General features: G+C 37.5%; 10 protein-coding genes across 10 annotated transcripts; 7 read left to right on the top strand and 3 right to left on the bottom strand. All coding sequences in view use genetic code 12, as the record gives it.

Moving 5' to 3' along the window:
• Positions 1-973: 973 nt before the first annotated feature.
• DASC09_029350 (uncharacterized protein) lies at positions 974-2728 on the top strand (the record flags this gene model as incomplete). Its single annotated transcript, XM_064996538.1, has 1 exon — positions 974-2728. One exon carries the CDS (start codon positions 974-976, stop codon positions 2726-2728), a length of 1755 nt encoding a protein of 584 aa, XP_064852610.1.
• A 1866-nt stretch (positions 2729-4594) lies between these two features.
• Positions 4595-6349, top strand: DASC09_029360 (pepsin-like aspartic protease; the record flags this gene model as incomplete). The annotated part of the gene is made up of 1 exon (XM_064996539.1): positions 4595-6349. One exon carries the CDS (start codon positions 4595-4597, stop codon positions 6347-6349), a length of 1755 nt encoding a protein of 584 aa, XP_064852611.1.
• Positions 6350-7778: 1429 nt separating this feature from the next.
• On the top strand, positions 7779-9530 carry DASC09_029370 (uncharacterized protein; the record flags this gene model as incomplete). The annotated part of the gene is made up of 1 exon (XM_064996540.1): positions 7779-9530. The coding sequence occupies one exon, from the start codon at positions 7779-7781 to the stop codon at positions 9528-9530; it is 1752 nt and encodes a 583-aa protein (XP_064852612.1).
• Positions 9531-10684: 1154 nt separating this feature from the next.
• On the top strand, positions 10685-12439 carry DASC09_029380 (uncharacterized protein; the record flags this gene model as incomplete). Its single annotated transcript, XM_064996541.1, has 1 exon — positions 10685-12439. One exon carries the CDS (start codon positions 10685-10687, stop codon positions 12437-12439), a length of 1755 nt encoding a protein of 584 aa, XP_064852613.1.
• Positions 12440-12841: 402 nt separating this feature from the next.
• On the bottom strand, positions 12842-14311 carry DASC09_029390 (histone deacetylase; the record flags this gene model as incomplete). The annotated part of the gene is made up of 1 exon (XM_064996542.1): positions 12842-14311. The coding sequence occupies one exon, from the start codon at positions 14309-14311 to the stop codon at positions 12842-12844; it is 1470 nt and encodes a 489-aa protein (XP_064852614.1).
• Positions 14312-14678: 367 nt separating this feature from the next.
• On the bottom strand, positions 14679-15473 carry CKB2 (casein kinase 2 regulatory subunit CKB2; the record flags this gene model as incomplete). Its single annotated transcript, XM_064996543.1, has 1 exon — positions 14679-15473. The coding sequence occupies one exon, from the start codon at positions 15471-15473 to the stop codon at positions 14679-14681; it is 795 nt and encodes a 264-aa protein (XP_064852615.1).
• A 222-nt stretch (positions 15474-15695) lies between these two features.
• Positions 15696-18743, top strand: HIR2 (Hir2p; the record flags this gene model as incomplete). The annotated part of the gene is made up of 1 exon (XM_064996544.1): positions 15696-18743. The coding sequence occupies one exon, from the start codon at positions 15696-15698 to the stop codon at positions 18741-18743; it is 3048 nt and encodes a 1015-aa protein (XP_064852616.1).
• A 221-nt stretch (positions 18744-18964) lies between these two features.
• APE4 (aspartyl aminopeptidase) lies at positions 18965-20704 on the bottom strand (the record flags this gene model as incomplete). The annotated part of the gene is made up of 1 exon (XM_064996545.1): positions 18965-20704. One exon carries the CDS (start codon positions 20702-20704, stop codon positions 18965-18967), a length of 1740 nt encoding a protein of 579 aa, XP_064852617.1.
• Positions 20705-20925: 221 nt separating this feature from the next.
• CDC53 (cullin CDC53) lies at positions 20926-23256 on the top strand (the record flags this gene model as incomplete). The annotated part of the gene is made up of 1 exon (XM_064996546.1): positions 20926-23256. The coding sequence occupies one exon, from the start codon at positions 20926-20928 to the stop codon at positions 23254-23256; it is 2331 nt and encodes a 776-aa protein (XP_064852618.1).
• A 717-nt stretch (positions 23257-23973) lies between these two features.
• DASC09_029440 (alternative oxidase) lies at positions 23974-25164 on the top strand (the record flags this gene model as incomplete). The annotated part of the gene is made up of 1 exon (XM_064996547.1): positions 23974-25164. One exon carries the CDS (start codon positions 23974-23976, stop codon positions 25162-25164), a length of 1191 nt encoding a protein of 396 aa, XP_064852619.1.
• Between the last annotated feature and the right edge of the window lie 301 nt (positions 25165-25465).

The raw sequence follows: 25465 nt of genomic DNA on the forward strand, positions 1-25465 counted from the left end.
CTGTACGTCCATTTGAATCAAATAGGTCAAACTAGACTACAACATTTTTTTGATGGCATGATATTGATCCTCACTATGGCTAAGCTGTACTGTGGTTAACTACTGGATGGACGGCTCTATAAACTGTGCCAGTGTGTATCGTTGCTACCAACATTGTTTACATTGCTCCACAATGCTATCAGTGGACCCTCAAAACTGAGGAATGTATACACAGATCTTGAGGGTACTTCTACTAACCTAACCATGAAATGAAAAGGGTAACTGTTATTCAATCATCTAGTGGGCTCACTACCTAAATTCGCCTGTATAGGTTTAATAATCAAATATCTATTATTATCTACCCGGGACTGCACATGTGGACAATTTCTGTTACATTTTGTTTGGTACATGCAGACAATAACATTGACTTGCGCAAAGCTCTACCACCACATCAATTTCCGCAAACCGGCAATATCCTGTTAGTTTGGGAAAGTCTTCAAATAAAATCTTACCAATTATTGGGAAACTAGGAAGAAATAATTTGTAAAATTAATGTGAAAAAAAAAAATCCAAAGTGATCGTCTAGGTATTTCCCAGGTTAGAAAGCTGAGACAATAAACAAAACACTCCAAATCATTCACTGATTTCATCTTTGCAGTCTCTAATTGCGGATAATTTTTATCTATTTTAACCATTTTCTCTAAATTTAGTTATCATGGGGATTGTTTTGGATATCCTAATACACATGCTTCTTTTTGAATTCTTTTTTGAATTTTTTCGTCTAAACTCACCAGAGATATAATATCAGCATGTATACACTTTCTTTTTTTGCCACTGGTGACTCAAGGTTCTAAAATGATGGGGTAGCTTTTACTACTTTATTATTCAGGTATAAAATCGCCCAAGTTTCTGCTGCATTATGTATTCAGTAGAATATTGATTGAAGTATAGGATCTACATCACATTAATTAGTTTCCAATAATCAGTGTAAAAGATGAAGCTATTGGGTTTATTTGCTCTTTTTGCCCTCACTTGTGAGTCGCTGGCTTTTCAAAAACGTCTTGCAACCCCGAAACCCATCAACAATGGATACTTCAAGATTGACTTTGAAGTTGCCGAAAGAGACCTTTATGATCCAACAAAAGTCGTCAAACGTTCGGACATGGATGACAGGAGCATCAATTACGAAGCATTGGCTAAGAGAAGCCGTCATGTATTGGACAAAAGATCCGGAAATTCCTCTGAAGATGTTGTCATGACACTTCAAAATAACAGAAGCATTGCATATTTTGCGAACATCTCGCTCGGGACCCCTCCCCAAAACTTCACTGTGCAAGTCGATACTGGGTCGTCAGATTTTTGGGTTTTCGCCAAATCCAACCCGTATTGTAATTTCGGCACCAGTAGTTCCAAAAGAAATCTTGAAGAAAGAGATGAGGAGGGTGAAAATGCTTCTGCTACCACTGCTATCGATACTACCTCGGGTACTGCCACTATTTCATCTAACGATGACTTTGAATCCATTAACAGAACAACCTACATCACCCCATTGTATTTGCCCCCTCAATCGACTTATGAAATCAATACTGCTACAGTTCTGGCTATCATTGACTGTGATATTACGGGATATTTCAACCCGGATGACTCCAGCAGCTTCCATGGAACAAACAACAATTTCTTCGAAAGTTATGCCAGTAAAAACTTTGCTCAAGGGAATGTCAGCCAAGATACCCTTATATTCGGTGACTTTGTCTTTGAGAACTATACTTTTGGGCTTGCCGAAGCCTCTAATAACACGGAATTGATATTCGGCATCGGATTACAAGGATCAGAGAGTTTTGGGTTGTACGATAATTTACCCTTGAGACTTGTCGATAGTGGGCACATTAACCGTGCGGTATATTCTCAATATCTCAATGACTACAATGCAACTACCGGGAGTATTCTTTTTGGGGCAGTTGATAGCTCCAAGTACACTGGTAACTTGACTACTTTTCCATTGCTTATTATCGACGATTATGTTCACCCTCTGACCTTTCATATTACATGCGACAGTATTGATCTTACTTACGCTAGTAATAACTCTTTTGCTCTGAATTTGTCTTCTGCAAAGCACCCAATCTTGTTTGATTCCGGCACTACGCACTTTGTGGTGCCACAGACAGTTTTTGACTGGTTCGGAGTTGCGTTCAAACATATCACCTATGTTGAAGAACTAGGGAGTTACATTGCTCGCTGTGATGTATTGGAAGATTATAATTTCGATATCACCTTCCAAGGTGTCACTTATTCCATTCCCCTTTCATTCTTTGGTGCCCCGATGACTCAAGTCGCTGATATTTTCATGAGTGATGAGCCTCTGAAATACAAAAATGCCAATTATTGTCTCTTGGGGATCAGCGCCCTGCCAGATAACACTATGACTGCCGGGGCTGATCTTTCAAGATGGTTCTATGTGGTTTATGATTTGACCAATTATGAGCTTCTGTTGGCCCAAGCGGTATTCAACAGCACTGAAGAAGATATCCAAGTCATTTCTGCTCTTGGTAAAATTCCTGGGGCAGCGCATGTTGCTAGTTCCATCACTTATGGAGGTGACCTGGACAGTCCAACTTCTTCCGATGGTGAGGAGCCATCTTTCACTGGAGTCACTCCTACTGGATATAAGAAACTTAATTCCGGAGATAAATTGACAATTTCTTGGCCATTGCTTGCTGGTGCTACTGTTGGTTGGTATTTTTTTTTATAAGATGAAGCTTTTTCATTTTTATCAAATATTTTTGTTGCAGTTCATTCGATTGCAATTTGAATGAATTAATTCAAGATATCTTGTTTTTCGAAAAAAGTACCTATTATCGATTATATGGATATATATATATATGAATTTGGAAATTATTACTTGTGTTTTGAACAATGTATATCTGATACTTGATTATAGATAGTATATAGCATAATTCATGCTTTAGCAACCTAGTTACTACCTCATCATATTCAAAATCACCCAGCATCTGCTGACATAATAAGATTCAAGTGGCTTATCTCGGTGTTATTGATTAATGACTTATGATTATGAAATTTATATTAATAGCACTCTCTATTTTCATTATTATTTCTAGATTATTATGTAACTTTGGAATAACGTAGAAAGAACTATATAAGGTTCTTTGTTTAATACCACTTATTTTTGATTTCAAAAAAAATCTTCAAGTTATGCTTTCCATCCTTTCAAACAAATAATATTTTAATTCATTCGCTACAATAATTATAGCTTGAATTCTAGACTGAAAAACTCGCTATATGTCTAAATAACATGGGAGTATGAATTGTACCAGTGAATCATTACCACCAATTTTGTTTAAATTGCTCAAATACGCTGTCAAAACTGAGTAATGTATGCAGGATCTTGAAGGCACTTCTTCTCATCATGGAACGAAGAGGCTAGCTATTATTCAATCGTGCAGTAATCTTGCTGCTTTCATTAATCTGTAGATATTGAATAATTAGCTGATTATTATTATAGACTTGAGACAGCAGATATGGAGAATTTCTGTTAAATTGTGTTTGTCAAGTACGACCTTATGCACTAGTACGCACCAGGAGCAGCGAATAATGTCAATAAGAATAAGGAGTATACTCCTAATACTATAACAATACTTCCTTTCAACGATATCGTATTTGAATGAATAAATAAATAAATTATATATTAACGAGTCAAAGAGTTTTTTTGCTATTTGATATATAATGAGAAAATCTAATAGCTATCTTAGTGATTAGTCGCAAACTATTTAATGACTACCCAACTAGATGAATGGATTAGGATATAACAACTTCTCATAACTTTGACTTCTGAAGTTATAAACAGAGGTTTGGTATAACATTTTAATATTTACAATGTATAAAGGTTACAATAATTATTTGTCCAAGTTAAGAAACAACATAATAATGAGTTCAAGAATAAATATAAGAGGTAGCTACTTTACCTGGTAAAGTAGGTTGTCAATATTCGCAGTATCTACGATAGCATAATTGCATCAACCTGCGCAAAGTTCCCCAGATCGATTTCCCCAAAATCAACACCAATAAAATCTTTAATCTGTCGGCTCAACAAATTATTCCAATTAAATATCACTAAATATTTTGAAAAAATATTAAGATTAAAAAATATTGAGATTCGGAAATATTAAGGTTCACAAATATTGAGATTGGCAAATTCTAAACAAAAAATTTGCAAAATTAATCTGAAAAAATAACAAGTGATTGTTTAAGTATTTCCCAAATTAGAAAGAGCTGGGGAACATAAATAAAACACTTTAAATTATCCACTGATTTATCTTCCCACTCGTAAATTACTGTTGAAATCTTTTTTTTTTTTAATTTTATTGCTCTAAATTAGGCAGCAAAAAAATGACAGTATGTATACACTTGCCTCTGTCACTAAAATTGGCTAAGCGTTCAAACGAAATGGTGGGGGAGCTACTGCTTTTTTCTGCGATTATAAATTCACCAAGGCATCTCCTGTATTATTTCTTCAATAGCATATTAATTGCCATAAAGCAACTACACGGGAAGCCCTAGGAATATCACATTGATTAGTTTCCAATAGTCAATAAAAAAGATGAATCTATTGGGTTTATTTGCTCTTTTTGCTCTCACTTGTGAATCACTGGTTCTTCAAAAACGTCTGGCATCTCCCGAAGCAAATACAAATGGATATTTCAAGATTGACTTTGAAGTTTCGGAAAGAGATCTTTCTGATCCCACTAAAGTCGTTAAACGTTCCGAAATGGGCGGCAGAGGTATCAATTACGAAGCATTGAGCAAAAGAAGCCGTCATATATTGAATAAAAGATCAGGGAATTCCTCTGATGATGTTGTCATGACACTTTACAATAACATGGTGGTGGAATATAACGCAAATATTTCTCTTGGAAGCCCTCCTCAAAACTTCTCAGTCCAAATCGATACAGGGTCTTCAGATTTGTGGGTTTTTGCCAAATCCAATCCATATTGTGATTTCAATTCAAAAAATATTTCCAAAAGACACATTGAACAAAGAGATGCTAATGATGATAATACTGCCACTGAAGCTGCTACTACTTCGGGTACTGTTACTATTTCATCTAGTGGTGACTTTGAATCCATTAACAGAACAACCTACATCACCCCATCGTATCTCCCCCTGCAAACTACTTTTGAAATCAATACTGCTACAGTTATTGCTACCATTGCTTGTGAGGAATCAGGATATTTCAACCCAGATGACTCTAGTAGTTTCCATAAAGTCGACAAAAACTTCTTCATCGAATACGGGAATGATGACTTTGCTCAAGGGAGTATTAGCCAAGATACCCTTATATTCAGCGAGTTTGTCTTTGAGAACTACACTTTCGGGCTTGCTGAAGTTTCCAATTCTTCAAAGATGATACTTGGGATCGGGTTACAAGGAATCGAGACTTTAGGGTTATACGATAATTTGCCGTTGAGACTTGTCGATAGTGGGTACATCAACCGTGCGGTGTATTCTCAATTTCTCAATGATTTCAACGCCACTACTGGGAGTATTCTTTTTGGGGCAGTTGATAGCTCCAAGTACACTGGTAACTTGACCACTTTCCCGTTGATCAATGTCCTCAATTATGAGCACCCTCTGACTTTCCATATCACCTGCGACAGTATTGATCTTACTTACGCTAGTAATAACTCTGTTGCTCTGAATTTGTCTTCTGCAAAGCACCCAATCTTGTTTGACTCAGGAACCTCGGACTTGTTGGTGCCTCAGGTAGTGTTCGACTGGTTTGGAGTTGAGTTCGAACATATTTCCTACATTGATGAACTTGGTGGGTATCTTGCCCGTTGCGATGTATTGGAAGAATATAATTTCGATATTACCTTACAAGGCGTCACATATTCCGTTCCTCTTTCATTCATGAGTGCTCCAATTACCCAACTCGCTGAACTTTTCTTAACAAACGTTCCTCTGAAATACTTAAAGGACAATTATTGTCTCTTGGGGATTGACGCCCTGTCAGACAACTCCATGGTTGCTGGAGATGTGCTTTTAAGATGGTTCTACGTGGTTTATGATTTGACCAACTACGAGCTTCTGTTGGCCCAAGCGGTATTCAACAGCACTGAAGAAGATATCCAAGTCATTTCTGCTCTTGGTAAGGTTCCTGGAGCCGTGCATGTTGATAGTTCCATTACTTATGAGGGTAGCTTAACAACTCCAACTTCCTCCGATGGTGAAGAGCCATCGTTCACAGGAGTCACTCCTACAGGATTAAGCAAACTCAATGCTGGGAGTAAATTGACCATTTCTCGGTTATTAATTACTGGAGCGCTTGCTGGTTGGTATTTTCTTTTTTATTGAATTATTTTGTTTCGGTTCATTCAATTGCAAATTGAATGGCACGATTTATTAATTTTTTTCTAATCATTTACGAGGAGATATCTTTTTGTTTTTTCAAATAAAAAAAAAATTATTCTTATTATTATTTATACAGATACAGTTCAAACAATTTATTAATCTTATACAAAATTCACTACTCAATTATCATCATTAGCTTGAAAAATGTTATTTGTAGTTTGAGAAACATTCTGATATTTTTATGATAGATACTGCGAAGCTTAAGTCATGTTAGATACCTTCACATCATAATCAAAATCATCCTAACCACTGTTGATGTTTCCAGGCTTAAGCAGTTTACTCTCCTAGATATAAATTACTTTTTGGTTATGCAATCTATTATTATTGACAGTACTTTCTATAAGTAACATAAGAAGGAGGTTGCTACTACAGTTCTTATACCTGTACGTCCATTTGAATCAAATAGGTCAAACTAGACTACAACATTTTTTTGATGGCATGATATTGATCCTCACTATGGCTAAGCTGTACTGTGGTTAACTACTGGATGGACGGCTCTATAAACTGTGCCAGTGTGTATCGTTGCTACCAATATTGTTTACATTGCTCCACAATGTTATCAGTGGACCCTCAAAACTGAGGAATGTACACATAGATACTAATGATACTTATATTTATAAGCAGAAATATGAAACCAAGTAATTTTCAATCTTTGAGTGATGGTACTGCCTTTATTATTCTATAGAGAATGAAGAATCAAATAACTCCCATTACAGATAATATAAAAACCATCCATGGGGTCTGAAAATAATTTTATTGCAACCTCAAAGAAGACCACCTTGGGCAGATCCTTATAGAAGAAAAAATCCCAAAAGGAGCGTAAATGAGATATAAAGAAGATAGTCACATTATACACCCGGGACCGCAGATGTGGACAATTTCTGTCACTGTTTGGTACATACGGAAGATATGCAGACGATAATCTGCCCAGATTGATTTCCTTAAAAAGAAACATTAATAGAATCATTATTCTATTGATTTAAAAAATTTCTATGGGTTGAAAAAAAAAAAAATATCAAAAAATTTTGAGATCTGAAAATATAAAGACTGGAAAATTATAAAGAAAGTGATTTCCTGACTTGGGAAAACCTAAAAGCAGTTCAATTTATCCACCAATTTTATCTTTCCACTCTTTGATTTCTCTTATATTTTTTCCTCTCTATACTCACCAGAGATATAATATCAGCATGTATACACTTTCTTTTTTTGCCACTGGTGACTCAAGGTTCTAAAATGATGGGGTAGCTTTTACTACTTCATTATTCAGGTATAAATTCGCCCAAGTTTCTGCTGCATTATGTATTCAATAGAATATTGATTGAAGTATAGGATCTACATCACATTAATTAGTTTCCAATAATCAGTGTAAAAGATGAAGCTATTGGGTTTATTTGCTCTTTTTGCCCTCACTTGTGAGTCGCTGGCTTTTCAAAAACGTCTTGCAACCCCGAAACCCAACAACAGTGGATACTTCAAGATTGACTTTGAAGTTGCCGAAAGAGATCTTTATGATCCAACGAAAGTCGTCAAACGTTCGGACATGGATGATAGGAGCATCAATTACGAAGCATTGGCTAAGAGAAGCCGTCATGTATTGGACAAAAGATCCGGAAATTCCTCTGAAGATGTTGTCATGACACTTCAAAATAACAGAAGCATTGCATATTTTGCGAACATCTCGCTCGGGACCCCTCCCCAAAACTTCACTGTGCAAGTCGATACTGGGTCGTCAGATTTTTGGGTTTTCGCCAAATCCAACCCGTATTGTAATTTCGGCACCAGTAGTTCCAAAAGAAATCTTGAAGAAAGAGATGAGGAGGGTGAAAATGCTTCTGCTACCACTGCTATCGATAATACCTCGGGTACTGCCACTATTTCATCTAACGATGACTTTGAATCCATTAACAGAACAACCTACATCACCCCACTGTATTTTCCTCCACAATCGACTTATGAAATCAATACTGCTGCGGTTCTGGCTACCGTTGACTGTGACAATACAGGATATTTTAAACCAGATGATTCCAGCAGTTTTCATGACACAAACAACAATTTCTTTGTGGGTTATGCCAGTAAAAACTTTGCTCAAGGGAATATCAGCCAAGATACCCTTATATTCGGTGACTTTGTCTTTGAGAACTATACTTTTGGGCTTGCCGAAGCCTCTAATAGCTCGGTATTGATATTTGGGATCGGGTTACAAGGATTAGACAGTTTGGGGATGCACGATAATTTACCCTTGAGACTTGTCGATAGTGGGCACATTAACCGTGCGGTATATTCTCAATATCTCAATGACTACAATGCAACTACCGGGAGTATTCTTTTTGGGGCAGTTGATAGCTCCAAGTACACTGGTAACTTGACTACTTTTCCATTGCTTATTATCGACGATTATGTTCACCCTCTGACCTTTCATATTACCTGCGACAGTATTGACCTCACTTATGCTAGCAATAACTCTGTTGCTCTGAATGTGTCTTCTGCAAAACATCCAATCTTATTTGACTCAGGAACTTCGCTCCTTATTTTGCCTCAGACAGTTTTTGACTGGTTTGGAGTTGCATTCGAACAAATTTCCTTCATTGAGGAGCTCGATGGGTATCTTGCCCGTTGTGATGTGTTAGAAGAATATAATTTTGATATCACCTTGCAAGGTGTCACTTATTCCATTCCCCTTTCTTTCTTTGGTGCTCCAATGACTCAGGTCGCTGATCTTATGACCGGAGAGAATCTGAAATACAAGAATGCTGACTATTGCTACTTATTGATCGATGTCCTGACAGATAATACTATGACTGCTGGGGACTCTTTATCAAGATGGTTCTATGTGGTTTATGATTTAACCAATTATGAGCTTCTGTTGGCCCAAGCGGTATTCAACAGCACTGAAGAAGATATCCAAGTCATTTCTGCTCTTGGTAAAATTCCTGGGGCAGCGCATGTTGCTAGTTCCATCACTTATGGAGGTGACCTGGACAGTCCAACTTCTTCCGATGGTGAGGAGCCATCTTTCACTGGAGTCACTCCTACTGGACTTAAAAAACTCAATTCCGGAGATAAATTGACAATTTCTTGGCCATTGCTTGCTGGTGCTACTGTTGGTTGGTATTTGTTCTTGTAACACAATGCTGTTTGTTTTCAGTAAATTTACACACTGTAATTACATATGGTTATTATATGGTGATATCTTATTTTTTCAAGAAAAGATAAAAAATTTATTGTAATTATATATATATATATATATATATGAATTTGAAACTACCACTTGTCTTTCAAAAACTTTCTTTTTATCTTTTATGATAGACACCGTGTAGCTTAAGTGATGCTTAAGACATTATATAGTCAAAATCATCTCAGCAACTGTTTAAATAATCAGGCTCAAGTAGCTCATCTCATTTTAACATTGTTATTAATAAGCTTTGGTCATGAAATTCGTATTAAGATCACCTTCCATTATTTCTATGAAGGGAACTTCTACTAACCATGGAAGGAAGAGGCTAGCTATTATTCAATCATATAGTAATCTTTCTGCTTGCACGTGCCTGTAGAGGTTAAATAACAACTTGCAACTAACTATTGTTGCATATAACAAGAATGAAAAAAATGCCAAATGTAAACGTAAATTATATATGTGCACGATATTCACAATGTAGATTATAAACACGGGGTTGCAGATGTGGACAATTCCCATTACATTGTGTTTTGTACATACGGACCATGTGCAGATGATAACATTAACATGCGCAAAGCTCCCCAGATCCATTTCCCCAAGAGCAGCATCAAATAAATTATTGTTCTGTCAGTTTAGGAAAGTCGTTTGATCAAAAAAAAAAACATAATCGAAAAATAGCGAGATTGAAAAATATTAAGACTAGAAAATTCTGAAACAAAAATTCCAAAAAAAAAATGTAAAAAAAAAAAAAAATGGTTGTTTGTGTATTTGCCAAATTAGGAAGAGCTTGGGAATATCAACGAACCACTTCAAATTATCAACTGATTTCAATTTTCCACTAAATAATTTCTGTAGATTTTCCTTTTTGCTTTTTTTTTCTTCTTCTCTATACTCATCAGAGATACAAAATCAGCATGTATTCACTTCATCTCTCACCACAGCTGACTCAGCGTTCAAATGAGATACTGGGGGGTAGCTTTCACTACTTCATTCTTCAGGTATAAAATCGCCCAAGTTTCTGCTGCATTATGTATTCAATAGAATATTGATGGAAGTATAGGATCTACATCACATTAATTAGTTTCCAATAATCAGTGTAAAAGATGAAGCTATTGGGTTTATTTGCTCTTTTTGCCCTCACTTGTGAGTCGCTGGCTTTTCAAAAACGTCTTGCAACCCCGAAACCCATCAACAATGGATACTTCAAGATTGACTTTGAAGTTGCCGAAAGAGACCTTTATGATCCAACAAAAGTCGTCAAACGTTCGGACATGGATGACAGGAGCATCAATTACGAAGCATTGGCTAAGAGAAGCCGTCATGTATTGGACAAAAGATCCGGAAATTCCTCTGAAGATGTTGTCATGACACTTCAAAATAACAGAAGCATTGCATATTTTGCGAACATCTCGCTCGGGACCCCTCCCCAAAACTTCACTGTGCAAGTCGATACTGGGTCGTCAGATTTTTGGGTTTTCGCCAAATCCAACCCGTATTGTAATTTCGGCACCAGTAGTTCCAAAAGAAATCTTGAAGAAAGAGATGAGGAGGGTGAAAATGCTTCTGCTACCACTGCTATCGATACTACCTCGGGTACTGCCACTATTTCATCTAACGATGACTTTGAATCCATTAACAGAACAACCTACATCACCCCATTGTATTTGCCCCTGAAATCGACTTATGAAATCAATACTGCTACGGTTCTGGCTACCGTTGACTGTGATGATACGAGATATTTTAACCCGGATGACTCCAGCAGTTTCCAGGAAACAAACAGCAGTTTCCTTAACGTCTATGGGGATAAATCCTTTGCCCAAGGAGCTGTTAGCCAAGATACCCTTATATTCAGCGACTTTGTCTTTGAGAACTACACTTTCGGGCTTGCTGAAGTTTCCAATTCTTCAATTATGGTCTTTGGAATTGGCTTACAAGAATTGGAGGGTTTGGGGTTGTACGATAATTTGCCGTTGAGACTTGTCGATAGTGGGCACATTAACCGTGCGGTATATTCTCAATATCTTAATGATTACAATGCCACTACCGGGAGTATTCTTTTTGGAGCAGTTGATAGCTCAAAGTACACTGGTAACTTGACGACTTTTCCGTTGATTAATGCTCGTCATCTTCATAGGACCCCTAGTGATTTCTTCATCTCCTGTGACAGTATTGACCTCACTTATACTCGCAATAACTCTGTTGCTCTGAATGTGTCTTCTGCAAAACATCCAATCTTATTTGACTCAGGAACTTCGCTCCTTATTTTGCCTCAGACAGTTTTCGACTGGTTTGGAGTTGCATTCGAACAAATTTCCTACATTGAGGAGCTCGATGGGTATCTTGCCCGTTGTGATGTGTTAGAAGAATATAATTTTGATATCACCTTGCAAGGTGTCACTTATTCCATTCCTCTTTCATTATTGGGAACCCCAGTTACCCAACTGCCTTTATTTCAGTTTGATGTCCCTCTGAAATATAAAAAGCCTAATTATTGTTTCTTAGATATCGATTGTGGGAACGACAACATCATAGTCGCTGGGGATTCTCTCTTAAGATGGTTCTATGTGGTTTATGATTTGACCAATTATGAGCTTCTGTTGGCCCAAGCTGTATTCAACAGCACTGAAGAAGATGTCCAAGTCATTTCTGCTCTTGGTAAGGTTCCTGGAGCCGTGCATGTTGATAGTTCCATTACTTATGAAGGTAGCTTAATAACTCCAACTTCCTCTGATGGTGAAGAGCCATTTTTCACGGGAACTGTACATAAAGGAACAAAGAACCTTAATATTGGGGGTAGATTGACCATTTCTTGGCCGTTGTTGGTTGGGGCGGTTGCTGGTTGGCATTTTATTTTGTAAGGTGGAGCTTTTTTGTGTTTTCCTAAGTATTTATTGGAATAGACCCTCCAAATTTTATTGAGCATTCTTGATATCACCAATTTAATTCGAAGTTTAGATGGCATAGTGCTTTTTTTTTTTTTCTGATTTTTATGTTATATTTTATTTTTTCATTTTCAGCAGATAAGAATAGTCTCGATTTCTTTACTTTTGTAAAAAATATTCTAACTAAACATAAAGAAAACAATAAGGTTCTCAAACCCTAATTTATAGTAGAAGATATTCACAAAAGTCAATAAAATGGTTAGATTTCGTGTGGCAACTAGAAGTTAGTCATTTCGGGCATGGGGTTCAGAAGTCTATTCCGTCCCCTGTATTATTATTATTATTGTCATCATAATCATCACATTTTATAGCTAGCTTCTATTTTATATTCCTATCTCGTATTATTTTGACTATTTCCTGCAAATATTCTGTACTGTTTAAATCTTTTCTCATTGACGCTTTTTGCAACAGATTATTAACTCCCCAAAACAAATGGCTTTCATTTTCATACAAATCTAAGAACTTCTCTTCCATGGGGATATTTGTGAGATCCACATTATTCAATGGATTGCTAACTTTACTTAATTCCTTCAACATAAAACACCAAAACCTTGAAGAATTTGTGTTCAGATACCCTCCACCACCGAGTAATACCACCGGAAATTGCTTCTCATTAGTTACGATATGTTTAATGATCGTGCTAACCATTCCATCAATCGATAAATTCCATTTTTTGAAATGCTGGTCATTGAACAAACCATCAAGCCCACACTGCAAAACAATTACACAATCATTTACACCGCCAAATTCCTCAATCAACGGAGTTATGATGGATTTCACTAACTTTTCAAAGTTCCCATTAGAAAGCCCTTGTTTGAGAGGAATGTTAACACAATAGTTTTCACCATTCCCTTGACCGCGCTCTTCAACGGAGCCACAAAATGGAAAGAATAACCCAGCATCGTGATAATGGAATGATACTGTCACCACTTTGTTAGAATACTTGAACGCTTCAGCCACTCCGTCACCGTAATGAAGATCAAGGTCGATATAAATAACTTTTTTATATTTGGTGGTTCGCAAGTATTGGATCCCCAAGACAATGTCATTGACATAACAAAACCCGCTAGCTTTGGCTCGTTTAGCATGATGACGACCCCCGAGCCAGTTTATGGCAATTGGTTGACAATTATTAGTTGACTGCTTAACCAACCATTTACAAGACTCGATGGTAGAGGAGGTAACGATTTTGATATAGTCAGGCAAAGTGGGGAATAATGGACAATCGTAAATTAGGCTGTATTTCTCTAAAATTTGGTGTTTTTCATCATTTGTGGAGTAATCATTTAGATCGATGCTATTTTCTGATTCAGATGACGAAGGTTCATCTTCGGAAGATAAATCTTCTTCTGATAACGCTAGTTTATCTTCATCCTGTTTATCTTCATCCGGTGTCTCGTTATTCATTCCCTCTTCATCTTTTTTTTGTTCATCCTCTTTAGAAGAAAGTGGTCTAGCATTTCCAATCTTTCTTATCTTTCGACAAGATTCCCATCCATCATTAATATTCCTCTTATTACCTAGTTTGTAATCATTGTAATCTTCTTCTAATTGGGGTCGACTTTTCATTAAAAACCGAATGTATTTTTTATCATGGAATGATTGGAGTAGTTTCCTGGTAACCTTTCCCCTCCTAATGGCGATCATATCACAAGATTCTTGAAGATTATACGAGGTAATCAATGAGTGAGTAATGCTTGATCTGAGTTCGTTGGACGGTAAATTGTCGGTGATCTCCAACACCTGGGGGGTTGGGTCAATTAACCCAATGACCACTGGTTTTCTCATTGAGGCTGATATTCAATGATATTCTAAGGAAAAAAAATGGAACGAAATAAAAATCTAAAAAAAAAAAAGAAAATTATGAAAATTATAAGAACCAATAAAAAATTATGATAAAAACCACCAAGTAGTATAATAACTAACACTACAAATCTCACAATAACAGCGAATGATTGTATATTTGTTAAGAAAAATGACTGGGAAAAAACGAAGGTACACTAGTAATACATTATAATGATAAAAGAAGCTGGTCATATAGAAAGAACAAAAATACAAAGAAAAAGAAAATAAAATAAAATAAAATAAAATAAAATAAACAAAAAAGAAAAAAAGTTAAAAGTTTATAGCAAATGAAAAAAAAAGGCATGCCAACTTAATAACTCTCCTTTTTTTTCAGAGCGTAGCCACCATTACAATTATCCACAGGAATTCCATTTGCCTTCAATTTTGTTATGAGTTTTCTCTTTTGAAGTTCTCTCCATCTGTTTAACTTACTATATTCGTGCAATTCAAACCCATAGATCTTTGGACAGCACACCTCGGTGTTGTGTACCGGGACCAATTGCGGGAAAGTTTGGAAAAACATCGCTGGGAAACTGGTACCAAAGAACGCTCCATCTAGATACGAGTGTCTAGTAGACTTAGGATTGTACAAATCTTCACAGTTGGCACAATATAATTTGACTGGGGAGTGTCCTAGCTGATCATTCATGCTCACGGGAAGTAATGGCTGTAACTGACAATAGACTCTAGGACAATAGCCAAAGTCACCGTTCTTGTATTTCTCGTACATCTTTTGCAAACCCCTGGTGGTTATTATATATCTAGCGTGGATTAACCCGTACAAGATCCTTGCGCTATACTCCATTTCGTCCCGGTACTCCTGGTTACGCTTTTCTTGTTCATCATCGTCATCTTCTTCGCCTTCATCTTCATTGTCATTACCTCTCTCATCTTCGATGTCGCTGAGCTTGCAATTGTCGGTGATTAAATCGATGGCGAGTTGGATATTGTACACCTCGTTGTTGAGGCCTGTGAGGTTGAACCTATCGGTGATGTACTCGTAGTCGACGTCGCAAAAGTACTCGTTGCCCTTGGTGCCCAAAAACCAGTCGATCCAGTACTCGCTGAAGTCAGACTCATCAGTAAACTCTTCACCTCCGCTCATTCTAAATGGGTGTTAAGGATTATTCTAAAGTATAAAAAATGCCACTAAAACAGTTATTTCTGAGAGAATCAGTTGCCTTCACAATTTTTTTTTTTTTTTTTTCTTCTTCCCTTCATTCCCCAGGGCACAAAACAACAGACAAAACGGAGAAGAAGAAGAAGAAGAAGAAGGAAGAAGTTGAAGCATTGTTGTTAGAAGAAGGAGAAGGAGAATACACGCCCAATGAGACTCTTCAGAGTAACAGGACTGGAGAAATCAGGCAAGATCCTCTCGGTGGTCATCCACCCATCGGGAAAATACCTTGCTGCTGCCACATCCAATGGCAGAGTCGAAGTATGGGACGTCTCCACTTTCAAAGCAGCAGTGACAACTAACGAAATTGCCGGGAAATTGAAACCCCTACGGAAATTGAAGCATCATGATAAGGATTCCCAGGTCAATTGTGTACGGTTTGTGCCTGGCACCGACATTTTGGTATCGGGGGACTCTATGGGGAAAGTGTATTGCACCACCAAACCTTGGGAAAAAACCGCGGCGTCTGAGTTACTTCTTGACTTGTATGACAATAATAACAATAATAATGATGAATTAAAACTGCTTGGAGTACCTAAGAGACAAGCTAGTGATGAGGAGGATCTTATCTCTGATATTGCGGTGACTGAGAGATTGATGGCCATCGCGTCGCTAAACAATAAAGTGATAATTTATGATTTCCAAGACAAGAAGTTTGTGGCGTTCCTCAATGAATTCCAGGCTCCAGTAAAGAGTATGTCATTTGATTCTAATAATAACTACTTGATGGTGATCAGCAATAATAAGACCGTATACTTATATCAATACAAACTCAAACTCGTGGGAAACCTTCAGAGATTCTATATCAAGAAAGTCCTCCTGCTTTCGAAAATCCTTCAAAGATCATTGCTCACTGCGAAATTCAGTCGATTCAATTGGTCGCCCACTGGGAATTTGGTACCAGTTCCCAACGGCTCACGAGAAATGGGTAAGAACAATGCAGGGATCACCAATAATAGCAAAAACTCCACCATCATTAACTTCAGCTCGACAAACATCAACCATACTTACTCTTTGAACAACGTGACCATCATCGCAATGTTATCGCCTCTCAATAATTTCAAAAATATTTCCTCATTAGTAGGACACAAGTTTTCCAGTTTAGAAACCGTGAAATTCAATCCGCAATTATTCAAGTTTACCGAGCCTGAAGACGTCAACTCCGCGCATACTGACACCAACATTCAGATCAAAAATGACCGATTCTACAGTGTGCTTGCCACTAGTGGGCTTGATAAAACCCTTGTGGTATGGTCTACCGTCATTGATAAACCGATATTTATCAGTAAAGATATTGCCACTGATACAATCTCCGAAGTGGATTGGACTCCAGACGGACTCGGGTTATTTGTGGGTTCGTGCGATGGGTCAATCATATATTTGGATTTCGATGAACTGGATATTGGTATTAGAGCCACCAAAGATCAATTGAAGTTATGTAAAAATGAGGTGCAAAAACTTATACCACAACTAGAAGATCCTCCCGAATGGAAAAAATTGCAAGATGACAACAAACCAGAAGAGGTGAAAAAAATTGAAAAAGAAGGTACACCAAGTAACCAACAGGGAGGAGGAGCCTCATCCACGGCAGATTCAAAAAGCAAAATAAACACTAGCTCTTCATTATCTACGAATTATAAAACCCCGGTAATCACTAAAAATGGGAAGAAAAGAGTTGGAACGGTCCTTGTTTCTAATGGTGCTAGCTCCGATCCATTACTCAATAGAGCCACCTCTAACAGTTTCCTGGTTCTGTCAACGAGTAATGAATTCGATAGACCTTCTAATACCGTGCCTAAAAAAATCATAGACAAAAAACGTTCCAGAGACTCCACTGATAGTAATAATAATAATAACGAAGACAGAAATAAAAAATCAAAACATTATGAACCAGCGGAATTTCTACGGTCAACAATCATCAATCCTGTCACCTCATTTGCAAAATTACGTTTGGCAATCCCCAAAGTTTCGCTTGATATAAGTTTGAAATCCTCCATGAACGATTCATTGTCACTAAATATCAAAAATGGCAGCGGTAATGAACAAAAGCCAACGAGGATTTCGCTAATCACCAATGAACGCACTTTCAACTCCCATGATTTGCTAGGTGAAGATCCATTACCAGAAACAAAAGAACTTTTTGTGGACTTTGTTCCTAAATTAGTCAACGTGATTGCCGGAGGTGAAGGATTGTTTTGGGCATTGGCGTGTCTTGATGGTACGGTGATTGTTTATTCCAATGCTGGGAAACGACTCCTTCCGCCAATAATGTTGGGATGCTCGCTTAGTTTCCTCGAAAGCAAAGGAGATTACCTCTTGGCGGTGACCTCCATTGGTGACCTCCATGTGTGGAACATAAAGGAAAAATCCTGTGTGATTCAGCCGACTAATTTATATACTCTATTTGAACCATCCAGCAAATACCAAGATGATTTGCTTGTTAAAGGAGAAGGTCTAACGTTATGTTCTATCAGCAAACGAGGAGTGCCACTCGTGACGTTATCCAATGGTAATGGGTACTTATACGACAAAAATATGGGCAGCTGGTGTTTAATTAGTGATTCTTGGTGGGCCCTTGGGTCGAATTATTGGGATTCTAGTAGTAATATCTTTGGTGTCGATTCTGGTAATCGATCGATATCTGAAATGCTTCCTAGTGGTGGTCCTAAAAATAAATCTAGTGTGATTACTCTTATTGAATCGAAGACTAATGAAGAAATCTTCAAAAAACGCAGTGCTAGTATGTTGAAAAAACTCTCCAAAGTGATGTTGATGAAACATGGGTACGAGAATCTTGAAAGCAGTATCTCGTTGGCTCATCTTGAAAATCGGATCTTGATTGCCGAAACTTTACAAGAAAATCAAGAATTCAAAGAATTGTTGATGTCTTATTGTTCCAAGTTGTGTGAACTTGCATTAAAGAATAAGTTGATCGAAGTATTTCAAGATTTATTGGGTCCGAAGAATCATGTCGAATTGAGCGATGATGATGATGATGATGATGATGATGATGAAATTGATTACATCAAAGCAAACAATAAAAAAATGAGTACCGAATGGAATCCGGAAATTTGTGGGTTGAAAAAACACGATTTGCTAAAAGATATCATTTTGGCATGCGCTGGGAATAGAGAAGTTCAAAGAATCTTGGTTTCTTATGGTAAAGCAATTGGATTACTTTCTGATGAAATTTTATAAAATATATTTATCGTACATCGATTTATGAAATTATCATAATTTATGGATATGGCATTTTGAAATAGGGAGCTGGTTTGTTTGTTGGTTTGTTTTTTTTTCAATATTATTACTATTCTTTCTTTAATGATTGTTTTAACACGTCTCTTACAGAGTAATCAAAAAAATTTCAATTTATATTTGGTAACTTTTTAATTTTTTTATTTTGTATGTATACACACCATTTATTCGAGATGCCCATCCACAATAATGGTAGATTCCAATTGGGAAAAGTTTTCATAATAACTTTGGAACAACTTGATCAATTTTTCAACATCATAAGAACCCCCGGTTTCTCTAATGGAATGCATCGACAAGATTGGGGCACCGATATCTAGACAACGGATCCCTAATTTGGAACAAACGATTGGACCAATAGTGGAACCACATGGACTGTCATTACGCACCACAAACAATTGTAATGGGACTTCCGCCTTTTCGGCACACTTTTTAATCAACACAATCCCTGGACTATTGGTAGCATATCTTTGGCTGGCGTTGATCTTGATAACTGGACCGCAATTCATTTGAGGTTTGTGGTTCGATTCGTAGTTTTCTTGGTAATTAGGATGGCCACTGTGGGCAACGTCAGAACTCAAGAAGAATGATTTGGCACTGGTTTCATACAAGTAAGAACCATTGGATAAGTGACCCACGGCGTCTGCATTGGCCTCGTTGCCGGTCAAAGATGATAATCTGTCCATCACCGATGGGATGAAGTTAGAATCAGCCCCTTGGGCAGACTGACTACCGATTTCTTCGTGGTCGAACATTGCCAATAAACGGATCCCTGGTTCATTGGCCAAAGTCTTGGAGGCGTTGATAATTGCTTCAGTCCCGCAGAAGCATGAAAACAAGTTATCCAATCTTCCAGAAAACACAAACTCGTCATTGAGGCCGCCTAATGTGGACTTGTTATGGTCAAAAAGAATCAATTCAAAGTCTTCAATGTCAGAAACTTCCACACCGGCTTCTTTGGCAACGACCTTCATGAATTCTGGACTGTGTCTACTGACAAGGGAATCCAAAGCTTGGAATTCTTCATCAGACAAATCAGACCCATCGGCACAACTGTGTTCTTTTTCTTCTTGTTTTTTGAAGTTCTTAGCTCCGGTTGGGTTTTCCAAACCAGCAATAGGCACCAATTTGGTTTCCTTGTTGAATTCGAACTTAGTGTTGACCGATCTGTCCAAATGGATCGCCAAGGTTGGGATTTGAAGAATTGGCTTATCAATCTTCACCAACTTTGGGTAACTCTTGCCATTCTTGGTGATGAAGAGTCTCCCAGCCACGGAAAAGGATCTGTCAAAGTATGAATGGAAGATCCCCCCACCATAAGTCTCACATTTCACTTGGATGAACCCATTACTGGTACCTTTACTAACTGGCTTAATACGAAGGGTTGGGGAATCGGTATGGGCTCCGATAATGGAAATCCCATTTCCTGGCAACCATTTTTGACCCACGGTGAAGGCAATGATCGAGGAGCCGTTACGGGTAACGAAATAAGAGCTCCCTTTCTTGATCAAGCCTCTCCAGTTGGTCTTTTCTGACAATTCGTTGAAACCCTTGGCTAGCAACGATTTCTTGATAGTGTCAACGGCATGATAAGGAGTTGGAGAGCTGTTGAGAAACGACACGAAGTCGTTTGCGTATTGTAATGATTTAGAGGACATTTTCAAAGGATACCGTAGCTCTATGAGTGAATAGCTCGACTTCTTAACAATCCTGGGTTGAAAAGTGGAAGCAGAAATGACGCTAAACAACTTCTGGTGCTTTGTGGAGGGGCCGTACGATAGGCTCACCGGGGCGGAAATCACCCTGCCTTCGATAAGTTGTTCCGTGCCGGTGGTGGGAGGAAGTGGAAAAAAAGCGAAAATCGTCACACAAAAACCATAAGTGAACCCATCGCCAAAAAACGTCATTATTATTATTAGTGTTGGTGACCAATTGCTGTTTAACAAGGGCAATTGTATATGCGCGTGTTTTTGTTGTTATTCATTGAAGGCTGATTGTTTGTTTGTTTGTTTTTGTTTTTGTTTTGTTCATTTGTTTGTTTGGGATAATTCATTATATTATATCAAAACAATTGCCATTTTGACATTCGTCTTTCCATCTGTATTGGTATTTCCATTTATCTCTCAATATGTCCTTACCTCATCCAGACGACTTGCAAGAAACCTGGGCCTTTATTGAACCAAGCTTGTACAAAATTTTGGGCACAGATGATGACTCTGATGGTGTGACGCCTGATGAGTACATGTCTTCATATACTGCGGTTTACAATTATTGTGTCTCGAGATCAAAAGGTGGCAGCACCTATCGTTCCAGCACCAACTCCATCTTGTTGATTGGTTCCGAGATTTATGCGAGATTAAAGAACTTCCTTACCAACTACGTGCTACAATTGACAAAACGTCCCGATGAAACTTTCTTGCAATTTTATGTCAGACGATGGAGAAGATACACCATTGGTGCTGGATATTTGAATAACGTGTTTGATTATATGAACCGGTACTGGGTATCCAAAGAAAGAAGCGACGGCAGAAGAGACATTTATGACGTCAATACTTTGGCGCTTTTAACTTGGAGAGAAAACATGTTCGACATCAATTGCAACATCTTGGTGGCGGAAATCTTAGAACAAATTAGATTACACCGTTTGAAACAACAAAACTCACCAGCATTACTCACACATTCGATCAAATCTTTTGTAATGTTGGGTATCGATATTCAGGACTTGAAAAAACCAAACTTGGGAATATACATTGATAAGTTTGAAAAACAGTATTTGATTAATACTATAGAATTCTACAATACTGAATCGAATGAGTACTTGAAGACACACAACCTTATCGATTACATGAAGCGGGCGGAGCACAGAATTGCTGATGAAACCAGTTTTGCCACCAACTTCCTCGATGAAAGAAGTAGAAGGCCATTATTGGAAACCGTTTGCAAATCTTTGATTGAAAACCACGCACCAGTCATGTATGAAGAGTTTGAGAGACTATTACAACAAGACCAATTCTCTGATATCAACAGAATGTACTTGTTGATGCAAAAAGTCCAAAGCTCTTTGGACCCATTGGCCAGAAAGTTTGAAGGTTATATTAAGAGTGAAGGGTTGATGAAAATCGATAACATGGATATCAATGATGACAATAAAGGAGATAGACCAGTGAGAAAGGCACCACCTAAGGTATTGGCTACCGATCAACAGAAAAAATTGTACATCAAAACTTTGATTGCGGTTTACACTAAATTCGTTTCCATTGTCGAAAAAGCATTCAATAACGATTTATTATTTGTTAAAGCCTTGGATAATGCCTGTAGAGGTTTTATCAACAAGAACTCTGTGGCCCTGCCTCCAGGTTATAAAGGTACTTCCAAGACGCCAGAATATTTGGCGAAATATACTGATTTGTTGATGAGAAAAAATGCCAGAGAAAACGATGTGAGTAGTGACATGTCTGAAGATGATGTGATGACTATTTTCAAATTCATTACCGATAAGGATGCTTTTGAGAGTCATTACAGAAAATTGTTGGCCAAACGGTTGATTTACGGGACATCGATGTCGGTGGATACTGAAGAAAGTATCATTAGTAGATTACAAAAGGAAAACTCGGTGCAATACACTTCAAAAATGACCAAGATGTTCCAAGATATGAAGGCATCAACCGATTTGCAAGCTGCGTTTGCGCAATACGTGGAAAATAAGCCAAATAAAAAGGAAATTTTGGATGATTTTAACGTTTATGTTTTGGCAGAAACCATGTGGCCATTCTCTGCATTCAAGCATGAATTTTCACTCCCAAAAGAATTGATGCCAACCTACGATGCGTTGGAAAGTCTTTATAATGAGAAACACACTGGTAGACAATTGAAATGGATTTGGAACTTGTGTCGTGGGGAAATCAAGGCCAACATTTCTAAACCTGGCAAACCACCATTCATTTTGACCATGACGCTTTTCCAAATGGCGATCATTTTACGATTCAACGAACAAGATACTTATACTTTTGCCGAATTAGTGGATATTCTTAAGTTGCCAGAAGAATATGTCAGTGGTAATTTGGCTCCATTGATCAAATATAAGTTGTTGAATCAATCTCCACCAGATGCCGCCAAGATTGGCGAAACTTCCACGAAATTCACGGTAGTCAAAGAATATAGATCGAAGAGAATGAGAGTGAATTTCGCCTCGAATATCAAGATTGAACAAAAGCAAGAATTGGAAGAAACCACCAAAGAAATCGAGCAAGGTAGAGAAATGTTTTTGCAAGCGTGTATTGTTAGAATCATGAAGGCAAGAAAACAATTGAAGCATGTGTTGTTGGTGAATGAAGTGATTCAACAATCGCATACCAGATTTAAGGCGCAAGTTTCCGATATCAAGAAAGCCATTGAGAATTTGATTGAAAGAGAGTATTTGCGGAGAGTGGATTCGGATACCTATGAATATGTTGCATGAGATAATATTTTTTTTCTTCTTTATTTTTTATTTCTTTATTATTATTATTATTATTATTATCATTTGCTAATTGTATTTTTATTAATATTATTGAATTAATTGGTTAGTTGTTGTTATTTTTTTTTTGTTTTGGAAAGATACAAATTTGAAACGTTTTTTTTTTTGCATTGTGTACTTTTTTTTGCATTGTGTACTTTTTTTTGTATTGTGTACTTTTTTTTGCATCTACCGACTTGGGCCGACGGCAGTGTGACTATCGGCCCAAGTCGTATCGTATAATAACGTCAAATTTGCTCACATTTTATATATAGTGGAACCAAATGAAGAAGGGTCATCAAAAATAATGGATGAGCCCGTTGCCGACCGACAAATTAAATCAAAAGTTGCGTAAATTGAAGACGGCTGCCGTGTGCAGGCGTTATCTGTTACCAGGGCTCGTCAGAGGTTTTGCCCGATGATGTTAGATGAGATAGATCATTTGGAAACATTGATCATAGATCATACAAAATTTGGGAAAGTACCCGCAAAAAGAAAAGTAGATTCGTTTCCTATATAAAGCAGTGGTGGTTTTGCTATTTTTTGCTCTTTGCTTTTTTGTTTGTTTTTTTCATCAGATTTCCCCACAAATAAACAGAACTAAAAGATAATTAAAGTTTTTGAACAAACAAAAGATAGTATTATCTACAGAATAATTAAATAGAATACCCTGAGATCAAAATGATGTTGGATATGCTTGCCACCAAACCTTTGGGGGCTGGGGTATTGTGTTTCAAAGGTGCTACTGCTGCTGCTGCTGCTGGATCAGTGAGTCTTACCAGAGGGTTATCCAGACTTAGCAGTTGGCCATCATTGGATTCTCAACCCCAATTTAAGGGATCCACTTCTTTGCCATCATTGGAGTCTGAAACCCAATTGAGGAGAAATCATTCAATGGTCTTCACACGAGGTTTGAAAATCATTGCTAAGCATGGCCATCAAGCATCGGAAATGAAAAAGATCAAAGGGATCGATGTGTTTGTTGACGAAACCACCGATACCATCTATACCAAGAATACATTCCCTCATGAAGAATTAACGATGCAAGAAATGGGGTCGATCACCGTGACCCACCGAGTTCCAAGAACTTTAAGAGATCGCTATGCGTTGTGGTTAGTGAGGATGTTAAGATTTGGGTTTGATATTTGTACTGGGTACCGCCATCCAAAACCAAAACATGCTGGTGCTGAGTCGAGTGTGATAAAACAAGAAGATTATAAAATGACCCCTGAGAAATGGATTTCGCGGTTCATTTTCCTTGAAAGTATTGCTGGGGTTCCGGGGATGGTGGGAGCGTTCATCCGCCACCTTCATTCGCTCAGACTTTTGAGAAGAGATAAAGCATGGATTGAGACATTATGCGATGAGGCGTACAATGAGAGAATGCATTTATTGACATTTATCGAGATTGGGAAACCATCATTTATTACTCGAGCGTTCCTCTACGCGGCCCAAGGAGTGTTTGTCAATATGTTTTTCTTATCTTATCTTATTACCCCAAAGACGTGTCATCGGTTTGTCGGATACCTTGAAGAAGAAGCGGTGATGACATATAGCCAATGTCTCAAGGACATTGACGAAGGATTATTGGATGATTTGAAAGATATTCAAGTACCGGATATCGCGTTAGCGTATTGGAACATGGAACCATCGGCAACTTTCAAAGACTTGATTCTTTACATTAGGGCCGACGAGTCTAAGCATAGAGAGGTCAATCATACTTTAGCAAACTTGAAGCAAAAGCAAGACCGGAACCCATATGCTTTTGTTGCCGATGATAGTAAACCTCAGCCAAGTAATGGATTTGAGAATTACAAGCCAAGAGGGTGGGAAAGAGAGGAAATTGCAAAAATCAATGAGAAGGAAGGGTGAAAAAGAAAAAAGAAAGAGAGGTCATGAAATGATCCTATATAATGGATATATATGACTCTATGTATATATAAAATATTTTATTTTAGTGCTGTAATATGTTAATAAATTAGATTCTAGCCAATGATATATTTGTTTTGTTTTGTTTTAGATGTAGCTGGGAAGGATGAAAAAGAAGAGCCTATGACAATATTTGTTGTCTGGATTGACTCCCAATATATAATAGTAAAGCCCCTTCAACTCACCCACTTTCAAAAAGAAAAATGAAAGCGCCGTTACACAGTTTACATTACCCATGGTATAT

Source organism: Saccharomycopsis crataegensis, assembly GCF_037102585.1.
Source record: "Saccharomycopsis crataegensis DNA, jcf7180000000083, whole genome shotgun sequence".
NCBI classification, from domain to species: domain Eukaryota; kingdom Fungi; phylum Ascomycota; class Saccharomycetes; order Ascoideales; family Saccharomycopsidaceae; genus Saccharomycopsis; species Saccharomycopsis crataegensis.